Genomic DNA, 23,279 nt, shown 5'->3' on the forward strand with positions numbered 1-23,279 from the left:
GGTTTTGCCGTAGCAAATACTGAGTGGACACGATTCATTCTGATCGTTTGGTCCTTACACCGAAACCTAATGCAGAAGGTCCGGTCTTGATTTTGCCGTAGCAAATATTGAGGGGACACGATTCATTTTGATAGTTTGGTCCTTACATCGGGACCTGACATTTTTGGTCCGGTTTTGTTGGTTAGGGGCGGCCTCCGGTTTTGGCTAACCGGGGCAAACTCCGGAGTGGGTGTGATAGTCCCCGTTCGTTGGGTGCGACCCCGAGAATCCGGACGTTTGTCCTTTATCTTTGTCAAGTAACACGTTGTACTTGTTGCCTCATTAAAAACCTTGTCGGAAAACCCATTTTGGGACAAAACCGCACTAAGGAAAAGAGTGCAACACATGTTTTCAGAATCAGGTTCTTTTCTTTGCCCGGTACTCGGACTCCTGCAAAAAAGAAAGGTCAAAAATAGAAAAGCATGGGGGGTTCATACCTCAACAGTAGTATCTTTTCAAATGAGCCACATTCCAATTATTGCGCAACCGTTGCCCGTCCATGGACTCCAGCTGGTATGACCCTTCACCCGTTACCTCGGTTATCTTGTACAGTCCTTCCCAGTTCGGACCTAATTTTCCTTCGTTGGGATTCTTGGTGTTCAAGGTAACTTTCCGAAACACCAAGTCCCCAACTTAGAAATGTCAAAAATTGGCTCTCCGATTGTAGTACCTTTCCATTCTCTGCTTCTAGGCTACAATACGGACCAACGCGTTTTCGCGAAGTTCATCCGTGAGATCGAGTTTCACATCCATGGCCTCCTCGTTTGACTCCTCGGTGGTATACCTGAACCGGGGACTCGGCCCGTTTATCATTCCCTCCCAGAGAAATGACTCGGGCCATCCCTTGATTTTTCCGACCTGAAGCTTGGTTTTCGAGAGTATGGCCGATACCTTTCCCTCGATGGTCCGGCCTCCGGTTCGTAATTCTTTCGTGATCTCTCCGAGCTTTTGTTCATTTTTACGGGCCCCGAGGGAAGCTCGAGTTGGTCATCCTCTATCCGAATTTTTGACTCGTATCGGTTATGGACATCCGCCCATGTCACAGCCTCGTATTCCAGCAAGCTTTCCTTTAATTTGAACGAAGCCGTCGAGCTCCGAACACTGAGCCCCTTCGTGAAAGCTTGTGCGGCCCATTCCTTCGGAACCGGGGGGAGCTCCATTCGTTCCCTTTGGAACCGATTGACAAATTCACGCAATAACTCCTCGTCTCTTTGGGCTATACGGAAAATATCCGCCTTTCGAGCCTGCACCTTTTTGGCTCCGGCGTGTGATTTTATGAAGGCATCGGCGAGCATTTCGAAAGAAGTGATTGAATGCTCGGGCAGATGATCGTACCAAGCCAATGCTCCTTTGACAAAGTTTCCCCGAACTTTTTCAGCAACACGGATTCGATTTCATCCTGCTCCATATCATTACCTTTTATAGCACAGGCGTATGAGGTCACGTGTTCGTGAGGGTCCGTTGTGCCGTCATATTTTTGGATATTCGGCATTTTGAACCTCTTCGGGATCAATTTCGGAGCCGCACTCGGAGAAAAAGGCCTTTGGATGTACCTCTTTGAATCCGGCCCTTTCATAATAGGCGGAGCCCCCGGGATTTGATCCACTCGAGAGTTATATGTCTCCACCCTTTTTTCGGTCGAGTCTACCCGCTTCGCCAACGTTTCGAGCTTTCTCAGAACCTCGGTGGATGAACCAGCCCCGGAGCCATTGCTTTCAACCATCCGTGCCTCATCTCTTCTGGGTTCAGCAACACCCTTCGCCTTTTCCGAGGTCGTTTTATCTCTTCCGTTTTGTAACTAGGCTATTTCGATTCCCTGTTCGGCAATCGCCGCTCTCTGTTCCTGCAACATTTCAAAAATTAAACGCAAGTCAATATTATCATTCGGGGTATCCGGTTCTTTCCGGACTTGTGTTCCGGACAAAGTAATTGAATTGTTAGTATTTAAAGGGTCAGTGGCCGGCTGGGCGGCATTCTCCTGGTCCACGGTGTTTTGTCGGTTGAGGCCCTCCCTCGAATTAACGGGGTTACGATCAGCGGGGTTTGGCAATCCTCGTGGCCCGCTGCCTTCATTTTCGGCCACGATCTCGTTGTTGTTGACGTGACCAGATTGCCCACTGTTAGCCATTTGGTCCGTTTTTTCAGAGACGAACAGTAGATGTTTTTTATTTTGATGGGTAAGATAGAGATCAAGATCAAAGACCACTATTATCCTTGCCCCACGGTGGGCGCCAAACTGTTTACCCCGGATTCGGGAAACCAATTGAATTTGTACGCGGATATGGGATATATGCTTGGATCTTGATGTATATTTGATAGTGAAAAATAAGTGTATGAGTATGTAGTAATAAAACAGATAATAACGATAATTTGCTTAGTTTGCTATGGACATGGACATTTAGAAGCTATGTTGAATACTTGATGGAAGAAACACAATATAAATGGAAACAAGTGGCCTTGGCCAAATCAGATATTGAGAGAGAGATTGTATATATGAGCTTCTCTATTACAAGTGTTCTTGGAAAGTAAAGGAGCCAACCTTTACAAAGGAGGGGGATGTGCCCTATTTATGGTGTCACTCCCATGGTTCTCATACAATATGAATTAATAAAATAAATAGTAACAAGGACAGCTCTGCACGGATTTGGTGGGATTAGACTGACGGCGCCGTCTGACACACGCATGGTGGGTAGTTGACCATGACTGGACGTTACTGGCGCGTGGCTCGCCTGCAACGGCCACATGGACCAACGGCCACTCGGACTAACGGCCACGAATGCCCGAGTCCCTGGGCTTGGCCGCTTCAACGATGCAGAAGGCAGATCAGCCGGTGCCTTTACTCAGCTTCGACCCAGGCATTGTTCCGGTCAAGGGCGAATAGTATCCGGCGCATTCCTATCCCTTCCTCCGGTTCCTCATTCCACCGGTTTGACTTACGTCCGGTTTTTACCGTATACACTATGGGCTTCATACAACATGAAAAATAAAATAATGATGAAAAAGCTCTAAGTTAAATTAGGTTGGGTTAGGTTGGCCGTACGGTCTGACACCCGTATGATTGGCAGTTGAGCATGACAGGACGCTATCGACGCGTGGCAACCGCGTAACGGATCTCCCGGATCGACGGCCATGACCAAAACGGACTAACGGCCAAGGTCTCCCGGACTAACGGCCACGATCTCCCGGACTAACGGCCACGATCAAACGGACTAATGACCACGATCAAACGGACCAGCGGCCACGATCAATTCGGACCAACGGCCCCGGTCAAACGAACCAACGGCCACGATCAGTTCGGTTATGGAGAAATCGGACCAGATGATGATCTTCCCTCTTTTCCTTCAATCTCTGGTCTTACCGGTTCTAACATATGTCCGATTTTTACCATATACAATAGTAAGTTAATTTGTGCACTTGATCATGAAGTGTATGTTCTTACTTCTTAGGTCGAAATAATGACATAACGGTATTTGCAGTTCATACATACATATTCATGGTTACCTTTCCTTTCACGCACTCTCCGAGTTCCAATTCTAGGCGACATAAAAGAAGGATCATACCAAATTTAATTAGTTATAATATTATAATATTAAAATACTAATAAAAAAGAAATCATACAGAATTTAATTAGGTATATAGCATTTTAGAAACATAAATATCGAAATAATGAAGCATATGGAAATATTACTGCTTGCTGGAAGCCTGCAGGAACATGCCTTCAAAATTATATAGCAGACTCCTCGAGCACTAGAAGTAGAAACTTAGAACCGTATTTGATCGTACACCTCTATAAGTATGTAGTTAAGAAAATAAAAATATGGAGAAGTTCGAGTTTTATAGCTTATAACGTGACTTCATAATGAAGTAATTTTGAAGAGAAATTAAAAACCAGCTCATTTGAAGGGTAGAAATTAAAGACCAGCACAAAATAGGGAAAAAGGTGCAAATGACCCACTCACAATGGGCAATAGAAGAAACTATTTTACCTTTTAACCTTTTATATGCATCACGCCACGGATGATTGGATGAACATAATCAAACTAGGCATCAAATAGTCTTCACTAAAGAGTTTAAATTTTATACCCTATCAGTGTAAATAATTTTTTACTTTTTACAAATGATATCCGGTAAGCCTATGAAATTTAAAATCTTGAAAATAAGCGTGTATATTACTTAGATCATAAAGCATAAACCAATAACTCAGACAAGATTACACGACACTTTTACAACATTAATCAATGAAAACCACATGATAGAATCCATAGTTGTATTGGCCAAGTTACTTTCAAGTCTAAAAGAGAAGAAAAGGCTTTATACACCTGCACCTAAGCTCAAACACTTGAAAGATGAAAAGTTTAAGAAGTGAACTTAACTTCACTAGTCACTACAAATTATTTTAACTTACAAGAGTATAGAGCAGAGCTACTTATTCATTTCTTAGGAGGTTTGGGTCATAACAGCAGAAACCATTGTGTTCATTCCACACATGCCATGTCCTCTACAAAGCTTGTAGTATCCATGTTCTCCCCATCGCTTTCCCCACGAGTTCTTTATAATCCAATATGGCTGGTTGCTCAATCTCAGAATCGAGAATCCCTTCGAGCCATAACCAACTAGCAAAACACCATGGTTAATCCACCTCTTTCCACATATTAACGGGCACGATACACCTCCGATGTACGTTTGCATAAACACAGCGTTCAACCCAACTACACAAAAACAGAAAGAAGAGAAATTGACATAAACAACTGCCCACCAGAATAATAGCCAACCAATGCATATTTTTTGTATATATATATATATATATATATATAATAAACATTTTGTATCCATAATAACGTATATTTTTTTGGATATTTGGCTAGCGAATGTAATTATTTTTGTCTGACTGGCCAAATGTGTAACTTGCCCAAGAAAAAAAATCAAGTACACTTTAGTCTAGAGGTGATCTTTGTGCACACATCATATCAACGAATAGTTGCAATGAGAGAGTGCTTACCTGCGAGAGGTCCATTATTGACTAAATAAGCAGCGATTTGTTGCTCGTCGATGGGAATATTGGTGAAGTTGGACACTTTTATAGCGACTGTGTCTGGTCTAAACTTGCATTCGCCACGTTTACCAGTGTATGGGTAAGAATCTTCATCTTGTATTCCTCCGGCCTCGATTAAGTACTTGTATGCATTTGTCATTAGGCCTCCCGAGCATCCAGAATCACAAGCTTTTATATCCTTTTTATCACACTTAATTTGGAAGAGAAAAAAAAAATGTCATCAGTCATGAATGTATTGAGTACTAAGTACTAAACAAAGGCACAAATAAAGCAGGATATTTAAGAATACAAATCTGAAAAGAGCTAACCGTGTGATCACAATCTACAAGCTGTTGTTCACTAAGATTTAGAAGCTTGCCGGTGGCAATGAAGTTGGCTCCTTCAATGGATCCTGTGGTACTAAACGCCCAGCATGATCCGCAAGTCCCCTGCATTCATTGGCAGGGATGAGAATCACTAAGCTATAACACTTTCATACTTTTTCCCTTTGAAGGGATAGGAATTTGCAATGAGAATAGATACGACTCGTAGGCTCGTAGCTATAGTTGAGGAACAAATTGATTTATCTAGTGGGACTAGCCGACTAGATATGGTTTGATCTGACGCAAAAGCGTTACTCATTTCGTTAGGATATTGAAGTATCATATGGTAGGCAGTCTTTATAACATTTTGGGAAGTCGTAATTCCATATATATTTAGGGCTTTACCCAGAAGGGAAGCCCCTCCAAATATTCTCAACAGCCAAGGCAAAACCAAGGCCGAAGTTTGGAAATAGTTTTCAACCAGCAACAGGAACGCCTCAGTTAGAACCTCGCTAGCTGTGTCATTGCCCCAAGCACAAAGATAGTAATAATTTCATATAGTAGTAGTTAATAGATTGTCATTTCTCATGATCAAAGCTAAATAGCATTGACTAAAATATTCTCATTATATTCTGAAATGAAAAGAATAAGCACTCCCTAAATTGTACTCCTACACGTCCTTTCGATTAAAGGACAAATTTTACATACTCGCAAACTACATTAATTGAAATTACTCCAAGCCACAATAATCAATTATTCAAAAATGTTTAAGAAAATACAGAAAAAACCACTTCCGTCTCTCCAAATAGTAACATCGCCACATAAAATGGAACTTAGTGAGTAATGCTATTCTACAAATTAAATTATTATTCCAATTTGATCTAAAAAGTTGTGGTAATAGTAATTTTTTTTTATAACTGTGTTGTTCGGGGCCACGGATATTTGTTATTGTGGATGAAATCCAAACCTAAAACCTCACAGTTCTAAACTCATTTGCTGAAAAGCAAAAGGAGGCATTACATTGATGCAACGCTGAAACTTTTTTTAAGTTTACTCATTTAAACTGAGTGAAACAACACTGAAATAGGCTTTATGTTTTGATTTGCAATTTTTTTTACAAACTATATTTCATCTCTGTTCATGTTTTGTTAATATAGGGATCAACTTATAATACATAAATTAAACCAAACATAGCTTTTCCCATACTGATACTATACTATACAACTCACCTGCATCTTCACTTCAGTAACAGCACCTTTCTCTCGCCAATCAAAACTCTCAGGCAAGCCTTTCACTTCCATAGGAGGTGCGCGGTGGGAACCAACCTGTCCCAACAAGGATGTCCGATCACCACCTTTAACGCCCATATACATCCTCTCAAACTCCTCTGACGTTAAATCCGAAAACTCCGTAACGCCGTGAACAGCCGTAGGATCCAAAGCCTGGTGCTCAGCTGCCCTCAGGAGATTCTTAGCGAAAACTCCTAGTCGGTGTATGTACTCCTCGCGTGTACTGTACTCTTTGCTGTATTCCTGTACAGTATGGGCGTTAAAAACATCCAAATCGAAAAACCGAGCCAAACAGGTTATATAAAATTCATAGTTGTTTGGGTTTGGTTTGGTTCTAAATTTCAAAAAATAAACTAATATTTGGTTTGATTTGATTTTATTAAAAACAACTACTCCATCTGTCCTAATTTATGTGAGCCGGTCCCAAAAAAAGTCACATTTCTATATTTAGAAACAATTTAACAATTTAACTTATGATATGATTTGCATCCATACCGATATCTAGGGCTTAACTTTTTTTCTAAAACTGTTAAAATAAATATATAAGGCTGATTTTGAAGCACAAGCTTCAGAAGTATTCCTATTCCATTTTTCTTAAGCGGTGACAAATAAATGGTGCCCAATAAATTGGGACGGAGAGAGTATGAAATTTACCTTACAAAAATTATACTTCCTGTAAACTTTATTCACTTGATTAAAGTTTCTAAGCTTAGATAGATCTTAAGACATTTTCTCCTTCATTCAAGAAAATTATAGCTCCCGCAATAAAAGGTAATAACGAATTATAAGTTTGAAAATTAATGAAAAAACCTTTTTTTAAGTAGGCGTTTGGCCATAAGAATTATTCACCGGATTTTTTTCTCGGTTCGACCCATTGATATGTTTCCACAAATAATTGAAATTCAATTTCTTGATCTGTATCTTCAATTTTTGGAAACTTAGAAAGTTCTTCCGTCAAACCTTGATCAATGAACCTACAAAATCCTTCAAGGCGATAAGAATTCCGAATACAACTTGAAGTCGTATTCGGAAATACCAAAAACTCCAAAAACTCGTTTTTCAAAAAGACTCACTTTTTTCACTTTGTTACAACTACATTTCACCAAAAACTATAATTTCAAGAACTATGGCCAAACACAACTCCAACTCCAACTCTAAAATTCCAAAAAAAGTGATTTTTTTTTTTAAAAAGCTAACAATTATCATTAGGTTAAACCAAACTGACAACAACCAAACAATGAATATGTAGTATTTTTAGTTTTTGGTTTTAATAATTAAAAAAGGGGCTAAAGTGTATTTGGCCAAAACCGACTCAAACCGACTCATAAACACGCCTACCTGTATGAATGACTTGAATCGGTGCTCGGCGGCGGTGCTGAGGAGGTGGTGGTGGTGGTTTCCGCCGTGCGCGGTGGTGACTTGCCGGATTATGGAATCTTCTGGAATTGCTGATGTTGTATGGTGGAAGGAAAGTAGAGAAAGCGTGCATGTTAGAATGGTAACGCTTAAAGCATATGTTAGACCCCTTCCTTTTTCCATTTTTTTTTTCTGGTGCTTTTGCTGATTGTTTGATTTTTTGCTCTGCTCCAAGTTGCTTTGCCTCTTCAAGTAATAGAGTGAAGAAGAAAAGAGGAAAATTGAAGGGTCAATCTAGGGAATAGAAAGTAAAAGGCGTCACTGTTCAATCTTCAAAGCTGCATGCAGATTATTCACTTGGTTATAAAACACGTAGAAGGGGTTTGAAACGGCAAGCTTCTGACTGTTCTCCACGTGCACAACTACTTCGCCCACCACTTTTTGTTACAAAATTGCCCCCCTCTCTTTGTTCATTTACACATTACTCCCCTGCCAACTACTTAAACCATCCGTCTCAACTAATACTACTTCCGTCTAGGTGTTTTGCTTCTTTTTCGGTCTGTCTCAAAAATTAAATTAAAAATTCAAACATTTTACATGACAAGTTTATAATCATAAGATTTAATTGACATTTTAGTACATTATATACATCTTTAAATTAGGATCTCATAATTCATAAATCTCTCTTTATTTCTTAAACTTCGCATTTAGTCAAACTGGGAGGGATTACATTCTTTTGAAAATTTTCAAAATTAATATAAACGTATTTCGCAAAAAACATATTAGATATTATTTATTCAAAAAATAGAACTGGCAAAAACTAACCGCTGGCGGAGTAACTGGATATACAAAACGTTGCCGGGGAGCACAAATTTAAAAATTGATACTCTTGAGTTTTGGCGGTCTGCAATTCCTTCGATAGATGATTGTATCGTTTCAGCCAATATTGGGCAGTAAGCACGATCAGGGGCAGATCCAACGTGTTGGGTGGGGGGACACGTGCCCCCCTAACTTCGAAAAAAACCCTATATATATACTCCCTATGTTTCAATTTATGTGAACCTATTTCCCTTTTAGTGTATGCTAAAATGAATGACCTCTTTCCTAATTTGAAAACAAATTCACTTTATGAAATGATTTACAGCCACACAAATATTCAAGACTTATTTTGAACCACAAATTTCAAAAGTCTTCACTCTTTCTTAAATGTCGTGCCCAGTCAAATGGGTTCACATAAATTGAAATGAAGGGAGTATATATTTATATACCTTGAAAAGCTATGATATATTTTAAAAGGATCCCTCAAACATAATTGCAAAAAATAGTTCAGTTGGTAGGAGTGCCCCTGAGTGCTCACTGGTCACCACCCGAGATCAAATCTCAGCTCCAACACAATTTTTTTCACCTATATACTTGTATTTTCGTCACTGCTACACTATTAATGACCGGTCCGACACGGTATTATCCCTCAGTCATCATTTAAAATTTTGTTCCCGTGTATGTTAAGATAATGGTGCCCCCGCCGTCTTAAAATCCTAGGTCCGCCTCTGAGCACGATAGGATTCTTCCACAAAGTTTATGATCACCTGTGGTACTCTTTTCTTGTAGTACATTTCAGCCTTGCGAATAAATCTCCATCCTCTTCAATAAGCTTGATCACACACTCAATCTTCCCTTGCATATCTAACACCACATCTTTATGTATAAATGGAGTTATTGGTTTTCATACTCAATTACAAACAAAAAAACACTGGAAAGCAAGAGAAAAGTTGCAGGAGATTGCAATAGAGATGATATATAGAAAGAGAATAGCACATTTGATTAACAGCGCCACCATTGACCGCTTTGAGCTTATATCGTTCGGATTCTTTGAAAATGTCAACAGGTGCATGTGGACATTTTTGGAGGATCTGACACGAGGGCTTCAAGATTTTTAGAGAGTACTGTTATTATCTGTAAAGCTCAACAGTGATTAGTATATGAACTCAGTTTACTTATAGCACAAGCTATATCAGGTCGTGTACAATTCATTATGTACATCAAACTTCCTAACACTTGAGCATAATCCAATTGAGACTTGTTTTGACCTTTATTCTTTACAAAGGAATGGTTCAGATCAATTGGAGTTCTCGCGACTCTGAAATTCAAATATTTGAATTTTTCAAGTACCATTTTAATATAATGAGATTGAGACAATGCTAAACCTTGAGGAGTTCTTTGAATTTTAATTCCTAGAATTATTGAATTTTAATTCCTAGAATTAAATCAGCAACTCCTAGGTCTTTCATATCAAATTTGCTAGCAAGCATGTGTTTTGTAGCATTTATTTCGGCAATGTCTTTACTCATTATCAACATATCATCTACATATAAACAAACAATGACTATATGATTTGGAGTGTTCTTAATATACACACATTTATCACACTCGTTAATCTTGAACCTGTTTGCCAACATTGTTTGGTCAAATTTTGCATGCCATTGCTTGGGTGCTTGTTTTAGTCCATAAAGAGACTTAACAAGTCGGCACACCTTCTTTTCTTTTCCTGGAACAACAAACCCTTCAGGTTGTTCCATATAGATTTCTTCCTCCAAATCTCCATTTAAGAAGGCTGTTTTAACATCTATTTGATGGATTTGAAGATTGTACACGGCGGCTAGCGCTATTAGCACCCGAATGGATGTAATTCGTGTTACCGGTGAGTACGTATCAAAATAATCAAGACCTTCTCGTTGTCTAAATCCTTTGACAACAAGTCTTGCCCTATATTTGTTAATAGTGCCATCGTCCTTTATTTTCCGTTTGAAGATCCATTTGGAACCTAAGGGTTTATTTCCTGGAGGAAGATCAACCAATTCCCAAGTATGATTGTTTAATATGGATTCTATTTCACTATTGATTGCCTCTTAACAATATTGTGCTTCTAAGGAAAACATAGCTTCTTTAAAAGTTCGAGGTTCATTTTCCAACAAAAATGTTAGAAAATCTAGTCCAAAGGATGTAGATGTCCTTTGACGTTTGCTCCGTCTTGGATTTTCCTCACCATGAATATTGTCATTTACTTCTTCGCGAGGTTGTTTAGATCTTATGCTAGACGTCTCACATTCAATTTTATGCGGATATATATTTTCAAAAAATTCAGCGTTGCCTGATTCAATTACAGTGTTCACTTGAATCTCGGGATTTTCTGATTTATGAACCAGAAATCGATATGCTTTACTGTTCGTTGCATATCCAATAAAAACACGTATCAACTTGGTCCTATTTTTACCCTCTTAGGTTTAGGAACTTGCACTTTCGCCAAACACCCCCACACTTTGAAATATTTCATGTTAGGATTTCTTCCTTTCCATTTTTCATATGGGATGGATTGTGTTTTGCTATGGGGAACTCGATTAAGTATTCTATTGGCAGTAAGAATAGCTTTCCCCCACAAGTTCTGTGGTAAACCAGAACTTATCAATAATGCATTCATCATTTCTTTTAAGGTTCTATTTTTCCTTTCTGCAATCCCATTGGATTGAGGCGAATATGGAGCAGTTGTTTGATAAATAATGCCATATTCCAAACAAGTCTCTTCAAAAGGAGATTCATATTCACCACCTCTATCACTTCTGATCATTTTAATCTTTTTATTTAGTTGTGTCTCTACTTTATTTTTATATTGCTTGAATGCATTAATTGCTTCATTTTTACTATTAAGTAAATAAACATAGCAATATCTTGTGCTATCATCACTAAAAGTTATAAAGTACTTTTTTTCACCGCGAGATGGTGTTGACTTCATGTCGCAAATGTCAGTGTGAATTAAGTCTAAAGGACCTGAATTCCTTTGAATTGACTTAAAAGGATGTTTAACATACTTTGATTCCACACATATTTGACACTTGTTTTTATTACATTCAAACTTAGGCAATATTTCTAAATTAATCATTTTCCGCAACGTTTTGAAGTTGGCGTGACCCAAACGTGAATGCCATAAAGAATTTGACTAAAGCAAGTAAGAAGAAACAACATTCTTATTCATTTCAATCGCTATTACATTGAGTTTGAAAAGGCCCTCATTCAGATAACCTTTTCCTAAGTACAAATCATTCTTGCTAAGTACAATTTTTTCAGAAACAAAAACGCACGTAAACCCGTTTTTAACGAGAAGTGCAACAGAAACTAAATTCTTCCTAATATCTGGAACATGGAGAACTTTATTTAGCGTCACCACTTTTCCTGACGTCATCTTCAAGCAAATCTTTCTAATTCCTTCAACCTTGGCAGTCGACGAGTTTCCTATAAAGATAGTCTCGTCTGGACCTGCGGGAGCATAGGATGAAAATAATCCTTTGTTAGAACACATGTGGCGAGAATCCCCAGAGTCAATCCACCATTCTTTAGAGTTTCCTACCAAATTACATTCGGAGAGCATGGCACATAGGTTCTCCACTTCATCGTTTGTTTCAATCATATTTGCTTGACGCTTTTTGTTTTCTTTCTTCGGAGCTCTGCATTCCGCAGCCTTGTGTCCTATTTTTCCGCAATTGTGGCAACTGCCTTTGAATTTCGTCTTTGGCGAAAAATTCTTAGGTCCAGACGAACTCTTTCTCTTGTTTTTTTTTTTTTGGTGCCTCTTCAACAACATTTGCCCCCGCAATTGTTGAACTTGCTCATGACTTCTTTTCCGAAGCCTTATTGTCTTCTTCTATTCTTAGGCGCACAATCAGATCTTCAAGGGTCATCTCTTTTCATTTGTGTTTCAAGTAATTTTTGAAGTCTCTCCACAGCGGAGGCAACTTCTCAATAACTGGCGCTACTTGAAACGAGTCGTTTATGACCATACCTTCAATTAATAAATTAACATTAGTAACATAATCAATATATTTAATACAAATATTAATTCGGATTACACCTTCCGCTAGAAGATCATGGATTATGATTTGCAGTTCCTGAACTTGTGACATAACGGACTTGCTGTCCACCAATTTGAAATCCAAGAACTTTGCAGCCACGAATTTCTTCAATCTCGCGTCTTCTGTTTTGTACTTCTTCTCAAGTGCGTTCCACAATTCTTTAGACATTTTACACACAATGAAGACATTATACAAGCCATCCTCTAAGCCATTGAGAATGTAGTTTTTGCACATAAAATCATAATGTTTTCATGCCTCAAGTACCATAAATTTCTCATTATCAGGAGTGTCCTCAGGCAAAGACGGGAATGTCCTCATTGATAAATCTTTGTAGGCTAAGGGTGGTCAGTTAAAAGAACATTTTCTGTTGCCACCTTTTGAAGTCGATACCGGTAAATTTTTCTGGCTTTTCTGCCTTGGCCAATGCTGGTGCCGGTGTAGTGCGACTCAACGACGCAGTAGCCGTTGCCGATGTGGCGGTACCATTCACAGACTTAGTTTGTTGTTCTGTTCCAGTAGTCATTTTCTGAAAAGAAATTGACACACAAATGATATTAGTAAATCAGTGAAGTTTTTAATCTTCAAACTGAATATAAACTCGATGAAGAATTTATATCTTCAAATCGAGGACAAAAGACTAAATTAACTCGATGAAGAGTTTATATCTTCAAATCGATCACAAATGACTAAATGCATATTGTTCCTTAAGCTTGTTATTATCCGTAAAGCACAGCAATGATTAGTATATCAGTTTGTGTTCGTTAATCAAAACCAGAAACAGAAAAATAGTGAACACAACAATGTAGAAGAAGTAGAAAAATCTTCCGAGCCCACAAGTTGCTTGTGTGAGCTTAAGGAATTATAACCCCCTCACTGTTGCCAAAGGATCTGGGTTACTTCCTTCCAGGATAGAACGGAAGAACGTTTCTGTAGTCGCGGCAATGCAAACCACAGAACTCCGATGAACTCAAATTAACGGAGCAAATCACAGGACACTTACAGTTAGTAGTTGTTAAAACAATGCACTGAATATAAAGAGATGAAGTTGAGAAATTTTAATTGCAGAAAGTTCAGAATTTCGTTGTGTGTCAAAATGAGGCGAAGCCTCTGAAATTTATATGGGGGAAGAAACCGTTCCGAACAGGCAAGGTGACCATTCGGGAAGGACTTGCCTTTTAAAAAAAATGGCTGTTGGGAATTCCGCGAAATGAAACATTAAATGAAATTTTGCGCGGAAATGATATTAGATAATATCCGAAATGGAAATTAAATTATGACTTTGAAAAAATAAATTTGGTCCATTCGAAGCCGAAGCCGAGCCAAGCGATGACGACGGCGCGAGGGGAGTCCCTCTTCTCAACCCTTTATGAGCTAGAGGATGTGTTTTGATATATAAACACACAACTCTCTCTTTCCACTACCAATGTGGTACAAAGTGCTCTTTCTAAAAGGAACTTTGCTCAAATTTTCAATTTTCCCTCCATTTCTCTTCCCTCCATTTCTATTCACACCAACTAAGCTTGAGCTTAAAATCCTAACAAGTACTAGCAACATAGTTTTGAAACTAACCTCCTTCATTGATGAGATCCAATATTAGCAATGGAATGGTGCTACTGTGACTAACTAAGCTAATGTGATTAAATTTACTTTATAGGTTCTTTCTTTCTTTATTGTTCAATCTAAAGATACATCGTAACCACTAGAGTATATTAGAGAATCCCAGTGTTAGATAATCTAAGTATGGACTATTAAAATACAGTATAGCGGGCTCAAACAAAGTATTTATGATATTTTAGAACTCATATAATCGATCCCAAAAGCCTGGGATTGAAACGTAATACGTAGTTGTTGTAATAAGATTGTGCAATCTGAAAGATATTTAGAACGTTTGATAATATTTTTCTGCCTGGTTTTAAATTGAACAAAAATGGAGGGATAAAAGCACTACAATGAAAACAAAAAAGGCAATTAAGAGGAGAGAGAGTCTTGAATTGTCCTTTAAGTATTCACTTACACTTTTGATCCCTTAAGTTTGCCAAAAGTTAACACTTTCAATCTCCACAAATATTTAATTACGTTGGTTAGATTTGACGGAAACAAAGGATTTTTTTTTAACCATAAACAACTAAAAAGTCCCGTCAAATCCTAAAATATGCAACACAAAGCTGCACTAGACACAAAAAAAAAAACATAAATTACACCTCAAAAAACTGCCCTAGGCTTTTGAAATAAATCAAAAATAGCAGAAATTAAAAAAAGTATACCTCTAAACATGAATTCCTGCTAATTTCCCCCTTTTCATAGTTCTCATCAAATTTATCAAATAAAGTTCTATAAATATTTGCCGGAGGCTAAAAGAGCTAACATTTGGCTAACTTAAACGGCCAAAACTGTTCACTACATACTTAAGGGACTATTTCGAACTACCCTCAAACATAAGAGACCATTTTAGTCATTTTCTCTGGAAAAAATATATAAGGAATTAGGTGTAACACCCCGTAAACTTGAACTAGGTGTGAATATATAAAAATCTAGTGTTAAGATGATATTTTATCTATATGAATCCATTCTTGATGAATTCGGGTAGAGGATGGTCGTTTTGAAGTCAAACCAACTAGTGAAGTTCTTAAGGGCTCTTAAATTCGCCTAAGTTTCAGTAGGTCTGTCTTTTGGGAGATTTTCATGAAAATGTGTCGCGAATTTGGAAAAACTTCCTTGATGAAAGTTGTATATCTTTGAAATAGCTTTTCAACGGTAGGTCGCCCAGCCCAAACAAAGCTTCGTACGAAAAGTTATGCCCGTTTTACTAAAGTCTGTCTTCACTGAAAATTTCATGACTTCGATGGAGTAGATCGACGCTCCGTCCTTTGAACCGTCGATTGTGAGGAAAAGAAAGATTGCTCACTGGAAATTTGATGAATTCGACGGAGCAAATCGACGCTCCGTCGTTCTGATCGATGCTTCGTCCTTTGAACCGTCGTTTGTGCCTGCCGGGCTGAAAATTTATAAGTTGCAAAATTTTAGTTTTTCTTCCATTCTTTTCACTCTCAAAAACCCTAAGGACGAAAATATCTCTCTAGGGCTCCAACACTAAGGTACGAACATCTTAATCATTGATTATCAATCCTAACAATAAACCCATGATTCTTGTGACCAAAACCTAGGGTTGCAACATAATTCTTCCCAAAGTGATTCAAGCTAGGGTTTGGGTGTTCTTCATTAGAAAAGTGATTTGTTAGACCTTGTTTAACAAATTAAGGTATGTCTCTCTTTTAAAAACTTATTTTGAATGAAAATCACCTTTTGAAACTATTGTTGGAAGTATAAATTTTATTCAAGATTCTTTAATGAATGAAAGGAAAAACAATATTTTCATGTTTCCTTGAACCCTAGTTCATGTCTAAATGGTGGTTAATGTGTGTGAGGGGACAAACCCACATTAAACCTAGATTGTAACAAACCCTATATATGTATAAGCTATTATGAATGTTTTCCTCTGTGAGAGATACTTAGTAATGCTAGTTAAGAGTTGGTAATGACATCCTCATTGGTGAATTGGGACATGGAAATCTTTGTAAAGAAGTTGTACGTTTTCAAAACATTGATTGGAATGACTTATTCTTTCGATATGCATAATGAACGTTAATGTTATTGATGGTGTGACAACTTTGAGACAATTTGTGAATCGGCTTCTATGCTATGAACTTTATTGCTGTGTTTGGCCTAGCTGCTCGGGAGGAAGGCTAGCCACTATGGATCCTAGTGTGTCATTGCCTAGCCATTCGGGAGGAAGAGTGGCCACCGCTGGGTTCGCTACCCGGGGTGTGATTTATGCCTAGCTATTCGGGAGGAAGGATAGCCACCGCGTACTACATAGTCCGGTGTGATTTATGCCTAGCTATTCGGGAGGAAGGATAGCCACCGAGAATTATATGTTCCGGTGTGGTGCGCTATGCGCGATATGCTTGATTCTTGGACCTGTATTGGCATGTGTGACATTCTTATTCTCTTATGGAATTGTTGATGACTATCTTAATTGATTAAAAAGGCATATTTAAAGTTGTAACTTGACAAGAGGCTTTATAAATGGGTTTTGATACTTACTATTGAGATACATAGATTGAATAACGGTTCTTACGTTAGTTTCATATGATTCTCAAGACTGATTTCTTCATGTATTATTTTACTTTATTTTCGTATTATTCATTGTCCCCGAGGCACTCACTGAGTATGAAGTACTCAGGCATACCATTGTTGTTTTTGATGGTATGTTAGGTAACGGAGAAAAGTAGGTTCTTGATACTCCCGGTGCTTAGGAAGGACTTGCTGTTGCGGCTAATTTGGTGAGCCCACACATTCATTCGTGGGACACCCTATTGATTTGCTTATTTATTACATTAGTTGTCCGGGCTGCGTCCCGATGAGTCAGACTATTATTCCTTTATCTTAGAAGCTCCCTAGTATACATTTGTGGGTAGTTATTGAGTTATTGATTAACTCTTGGGCACGCTGTTATGTTTGACAAGTATAGATAATTAAAGACTTCCGCTGATTTAATTCTTATGTGCATGATTTGTCTACCTTTATTTCATAAACTGTTGGAAGCGAATGTTGAACCTGGCGGGTTCAAGTATTGTTATTGTATTGTTTAGGTTCTTCCGATGTTGTTCATGACGTCGGTTGCCGGTCACGTCTAGGGTGAATTTTGGGGCGTGACATTAGGGAAAGGGAACCGCAGTTGAAGCTGTAAACATAAATTTAATAGAAGCAACGAGTAGCAACATAAGGAGAAATCAAGCGAATTCAAGGTATTTTTTTTAACCATAAACACCTAAAAAGTCCCGTCAAATCCTAAAATATGCAACACAAAGCTGCACTAGACATAAAAAAAAAGAAAAAAAAGAAAAAAGAAGCATAAATTACACCTCAAAAAACTGCCATAGGCTTTTGAAATAAATCAAAAATAGCAGAAAATTACAAAAATTATACCTCTAAAAATGAATTCCTGCTAATTTCCCCCTTTTCATAATTCTCATCAAATTTATCAAATAAAGTTCTATAAATATTTGTCGGAGGCTAAAAGAACTAACATTTGGCTAACTTAAATGGCCAAAACTGTTCACTACATACTTAAGGGACTATTTCGAACTACCCTCAAACATAAGAGACCATTTTAGTCATTTTCTCTGAAAAAAATATATAAGGAATTAGGGAAGGGGAACCGCAGCTGAAGTTGTAAACATAAATTTAATAGAAACAAAGAAGCAACGACTAGCAACATACGGAGAAATCAAGCGAATTCAAGGTATTTTTTTTTTTTTAAAAAAATTTAATTGACATCTGTATACACATATTATCATTGGTTGAGTTAAATAGTTGTAATATTAACAACTTGGATTGGATATATGAGTTTCAATTGAATTTCATATGAGAATAGCCCTAAATAAGATTAGTACTTTTATTCTACATAAGCCTAAATTTTGAATTAGTAAAACAAAATCAGATTTATATTCCCAGATTAATTTCAGTATTGTAGTCATCTCATGGCGAAATACTGTTTAGTGCACTAGCAAAGAATGTGTGTACCGCAAAAATTATAACTCAATTAATTGAGAGTTAAACGTGAAACCTTAGGATTGGGTATTTTAATTTAGTTATGAATTAGCCTAAATAGAGGAATTAACACGAGATTGAAGGAAACTTAAATGATACAAGTTATAACAGCGTAGCTAGGGTTTTATGTACGGATACTCTTCTCTCTTCTCCTTCAGGCATCAGTTTCAGGTACGCATACTTCTCTCTTTTTCTCCTTCTTCTTCTTCTTCTTCTTCTCTCTTACTCCTCTGTTTTCGACTTCTGCTTCTTCTTCTCTTTTTATCCTCTGTTTTTTTTGTCTCTCTTCTGCAGTGACTGTTTTCCTCTTTTTTCTGTTCAATAATTGTTAACTTTTGTTATAAACAGTAGGTTATGAATTAGTATTGCACTATTGCTTGAATTTTAGTATTGCTTGTCTTATCACTTATGAGTCATTCAAGTTCTACACTTTTAGTATCAACTATCTACTTTTAATTTTTGAATTGAAATATTTGCTAATATGTTATTGCTAGTGACATTTTGATTATTTATATATGCAATTAAATATTTTTATTTTTTGGTATTTATTGGCGCCGCGCGCCGTCCAAAACACTGGCCTTGAGCTCTCCCACCTTAATAGCTAGCTTTTGGGGGGTGTGAGTTAGGTCCAAGATTGTTAACGAGTTTGGTATTTCAATACGAGTAGTGTGATTAGTGTTTCCATAGCTTGCATGATTTACACATGATTTTTAAAGTGGATGTATTACTGAATGCTTTGAATTTGCATGTGCGATAAGTCCGATACTGAACCATATGTGATTTTACAAGCTAATATACATTATTATTCTGCTGCCTTTTTTCTACCTTTCGCTTTGAATAACACTATTGCATATGCTAATTTTGCCTCCAACTGTTATTTGTGAATGTAGTTGATCCAGATGGCTCTAAGAGGTGTTTGGCAGCTAAAGAAGCTGGTAGTCAGCTATTGCAATTGGGGCGGCAGTAGCAGGGGAATAAGGTAAAGGTTAACTTTGAAGCCTTTTGTCTTTTAGATTGGCCTTTTACATTTATCGGAATTATAATGAGACTGTTTCTACCGGGGATTGTGGTGTTCCGTGTTAAACAAAGTGAGAAAGGAAATATGTAACAACTTAAACTTTTATAAAATTGATGCTTTAATTCTACTGGACACGAATTAGGGTAGAGGATTTGTTTAGTAATTGAGTGTTGTCTTACTTATCCTTGCATACTGGTAGTCGTAGTATTACGAGTAGGTCCTTGTCTTTGATAGTATTTTGCCATGCCTTGCTATACTGCTGTGGATTGCTTGTTCTTATCTCTTTATCTCTAGCACTCTATCTGTTTGTTTTTTTAGTACGTCGTCCTATTATCTTGTGCTGTAACGGCTTATTATTAGTGTTTATTATTACTGATGCTTTTTCATCTCTCCTTGAGCCAGGGGTCTATCGGAAACGGCCTCCCTACCCGTCAAAATGTAGGGGTAAGGTCTGCGTACATCCGTACACTCTACCCTCCCCAGACCCCACCCGGTGGGATTATATTGGGCATGTTGTTGGTGCTTTAATTCTACTGTTCTATTAAATATGTCAATTGAAAATCTTGTAGTTGCAATTTTGAAGCAAAAACTGACAGTTACTTCTGGTAAAAACTAAAGAGGAAAAGGAAAGGTTTATATTTTATATTATTTCAGCCTTGACAATATATCTTTATGGATAATTATCCACTCTCACAAAACTTAACAGTGTTATGTACTTATCTTTATGCATCTCAACTCTTCCAAACTTTGTTTCTTACTATTATTTTTGGTGCTGGTGAAATTTGGTCAACTGAAATGGAGATGAATGGAGCATTGTTATTTCTTTAGTAAGGTGGGATTCATTGAGTATTATAATGTTATTAGTCTGACATTTTATTGAAATTCTTTTTCAAACCTAATCAGAATGTTATCATCAATCTAGGTATAATAAGTTTTTTTTTTTTTTTTGCATGTTGCAACCGTCAGTTAAGAAGTAGTATTCTCACTGCATATATTGTGATTTTGTGGTGATTGTCACCTGTCTAGAAAAGTTGGTACATTGCTGATGTGCCATAGTGCAATTTTACATATGTAAGTGATCAGTCCTATTTGGAGTTTAAAATGTAGTTGTTAGAGGAAAAGATTGTGACTTTTGGTTTGTAAAACAAAATGGAATAACAATTATTATTCAGACTTTAGCAGAAAAAAGAGGAAATAGGATGGGCTGCTAGGTTCTGGATGACTGAGGTAGATGTAACAAAATAGCTACGTGGCAGATGTTAAGGTATGTATCTACTATTGCAGGGCATTCATGGAGTCTGAATTGCCAGCATTCAAGGAGAAAAATCCGCAACTTGAGGTGGTCACTGAACTCAATCGTGGTCAGCATCCTTTCTTGAAGGGATTATACAGTAAGTCTTTCTCTAAGTTTCCCTTCAATTCTATGCCGTAAAAAAGTATTCATTCTGCGCCTGAGGAGATGCATATGAAGAGAAAAAGTAGCTAGGTTACTTTCAGTTGACTGCGACCAGAGACTTATTATGTTACTGCAATCTTTGAAATAGGCATGTGTCTGTGGTTATTAGGTTTGATTGGTTCAGCTGTATATTATCAGTTAGAATCACTCAATGGGTTATAAACATCAGTCAGGATTTTCTAGTCGGTTTGTAACATCCAGCCCAAAGCTTGCTGCCTCTGAACCCTCCTTAATTCTGTGAAGACCGCCTCTCACCATCGTTAAGGGAGCTGCTTATGCCCTTCCTAGAGTAATCTTCCCCTGCCCCAGATAGTCCCTACTCTTCATGTCCCCTATCCAATTTGGTTTCCACCTCTTGGACCTCAGATGTTATTTTATTGACCGTAACATGGCTTTCCCTGCTACTGAATCTATGCATTCGTTCCTTAATGGTGCACTCAAGCCAATTTGAACCCCCTCTTAGGCTCTGCTCGATTATTTACAATAGCTCGTGCTCTACTTTGCCCGAGCGCCTTTAAAATGTTTAAACTTGGGATCAGCTTATCAAAGATATCATAGGACAGCATAACCAGTTTTTTTTTTTTTTTTTGGTGATAAGATAAGTAAATATTATTAAGGCAAGACCAAGATGGTACTGCAAAATACAGAATAGAGGTCACCATATAGCAGTTAAACACACTCATCTGAAAGAATCTAAAAAGTCTAAAAACTCTGATAAGTGCTCTGCTGTCCTCTCCTTACACCAATGAAACAGATATTCTAAAAAATTATACTTCACAGCCTCCTATTCCTCTCCAACCATATACTCCATATCAGATTAGTTCTCAACAGGATTGTGGAGGTCTAGGTCCTTAGGAAGGACAGATCACTATAATGTGCATAACAAAGGCTGCAACAATCAGGGATTAAACAATGGAGTAACAAAAGCATAAGATAGTGTGTGTTTATTTTGAGATGGATCATTTGTCCTTTTTTTGCAGTATTTAGGAACAGTATGCCAAAGTATAACATGCTAAGACACAGGGGCCGGATCAGGTAGTTGAGAGAGAACCACATAAGTAGCAAAAACTAAAATAGAGACTTGCACTCCTGAGCCATCAGTGGACGTACCTGGTTTTTGCTTCTCTCTACCCCAGCACCAACTTCGTCATATTAACAGGCCTCAAGTCTTTTTTCCCCACTTTGGGCTACAACCGAGCAGACAGGTTGTGTTATTGACAGCTAAAGGTAGTGTGAAATGTAATGTGTCATATTGAATGCATTTGCCACCTCACAACCCGAGTCCAAAAGTAGACAAAAACCTGTACATGTACTGTACAAAAATGTGTGTTGTGAAGATGATATTCCTATTTATGCCTCGTATATATGTTGTATCAGTTTATTCAGAAACCAGTTGTTTTTGCTGTAATCTCTTTTCACGAGTGTGTACTGATTTGCTTTTCAATTAGAGAACAAGAATGAGCGTGTTGTATGTGTGAAAAACTTGAATCAAGACGAAGTACTTGAAGCTGCGACCAAGTTAAGAAATTCACTTGGCAGAAAGGTGGTGAAGCTGAAGACTCGGCATGTCACGAAACAACCAAGCGTTCAAGGTACATGGTCAACAGCATTGGAGTTATAAACACCAAAAGAAAAAGGTCTATGCGGGTGTTTTCTGACATCCTTGGTTTTATGATATGGATCTGTAAGTCATAGGTGTAGTTTTTTGGACAAACAAGTAATGGATAATGTGGTCTACATGTATGAGAAGCGGACTTTTCCAATTGGTAATGCACTCGATTAGTCGATGATGGAATAACTTACGCGCCCTGATAATTTTTAAGGGGGATGCTAGGTTTAAGATGCTATGGATGGAATGGTAATTGCATGTGTTTGTTGTGGCATTTTGTAACTGAGTTCTTGGTTTGGGAAATTGGTCAATGATAAGATGCAATGGCCTATGCCAACCTATGTTGCCTGGACTCTTAAAAAATGACGATAGTTGGGATTGTGAACAATTTAATCTAAAGTTTTGACACAACTCGTACTAGAGTCCTGGCGATCTGTTAGGACTTGTCGCAAGGCAAGTTTGCGCATTCATAAGAACTTGTGACGTTCCGTCAGGACATGCCACCAAGTTCTAACCCCCCTAACTTCGAATTCTGACCGGTAAACTAGTTCTGCAAAACTTATTAAAAGTGTCAAAACTTAAATAGTGGCACAGAATCTACCCATTTGTGTACGGAGTAATTTGGGCTCAACAAATAATCGAA

General features: G+C 37.8%; 2 protein-coding genes and 1 pseudogene across 3 annotated transcripts; 1 reads left to right on the forward strand and 2 right to left on the reverse strand.

Moving 5' to 3' along the window:
* Positions 1 to 4,249: 4,249 nt before the first annotated feature.
* On the reverse strand, positions 4,250 to 8,351 carry LOC132614980 (probable cysteine protease RD19D). Its single transcript, XM_060329537.1, has 5 exons — positions 8,022 to 8,351; positions 6,624 to 6,926; positions 5,401 to 5,520; positions 5,039 to 5,282; positions 4,250 to 4,748 (listed from the first exon to the last, which is right to left on the reverse strand). Exons 1-5 carry the CDS (start codon positions 8,220 to 8,222, stop codon positions 4,477 to 4,479), a joined length of 1,140 nt encoding a protein of 379 aa, XP_060185520.1. The 5' UTR covers positions 8,223 to 8,351; the 3' UTR covers positions 4,250 to 4,476.
* Positions 5,792 to 5,937, reverse strand: LOC132616270 (U4 spliceosomal RNA; annotated as a pseudogene).
* Positions 8,352 to 18,091: 9,740 nt separating the features above from the next.
* LOC132614889 (large ribosomal subunit protein mL43-like) lies at positions 18,092 to 22,910 on the forward strand. Of its 2 annotated transcripts, XM_060329446.1 has the most exons (5): positions 18,165 to 18,245; positions 18,665 to 18,724; positions 19,444 to 19,532; positions 20,856 to 20,962; positions 22,476 to 22,910. In XM_060329446.1, exons 2-5 carry the CDS (start codon positions 18,680 to 18,682, stop codon positions 22,646 to 22,648), a joined length of 414 nt encoding a protein of 137 aa, XP_060185429.1. In that variant the 5' UTR covers positions 18,165 to 18,245; positions 18,665 to 18,679; the 3' UTR covers positions 22,649 to 22,910. The 2 variants fall into 2 exon arrangements, with proteins under 2 accessions (XP_060185430.1, XP_060185429.1); XM_060329447.1 differs by lacking the exon at positions 18,665 to 18,724 and having other exon boundaries at positions 18,092 to 18,245.
* The last annotated feature ends 369 nt before the right edge of the window (positions 22,911 to 23,279 follow it).

Source organism: Lycium barbarum, chromosome 10 (genome assembly GCF_019175385.1).
Source record: "Lycium barbarum isolate Lr01 chromosome 10, ASM1917538v2, whole genome shotgun sequence".
In the NCBI taxonomy this organism is placed as follows: domain Eukaryota; kingdom Viridiplantae; phylum Streptophyta; class Magnoliopsida; order Solanales; family Solanaceae; genus Lycium; species Lycium barbarum.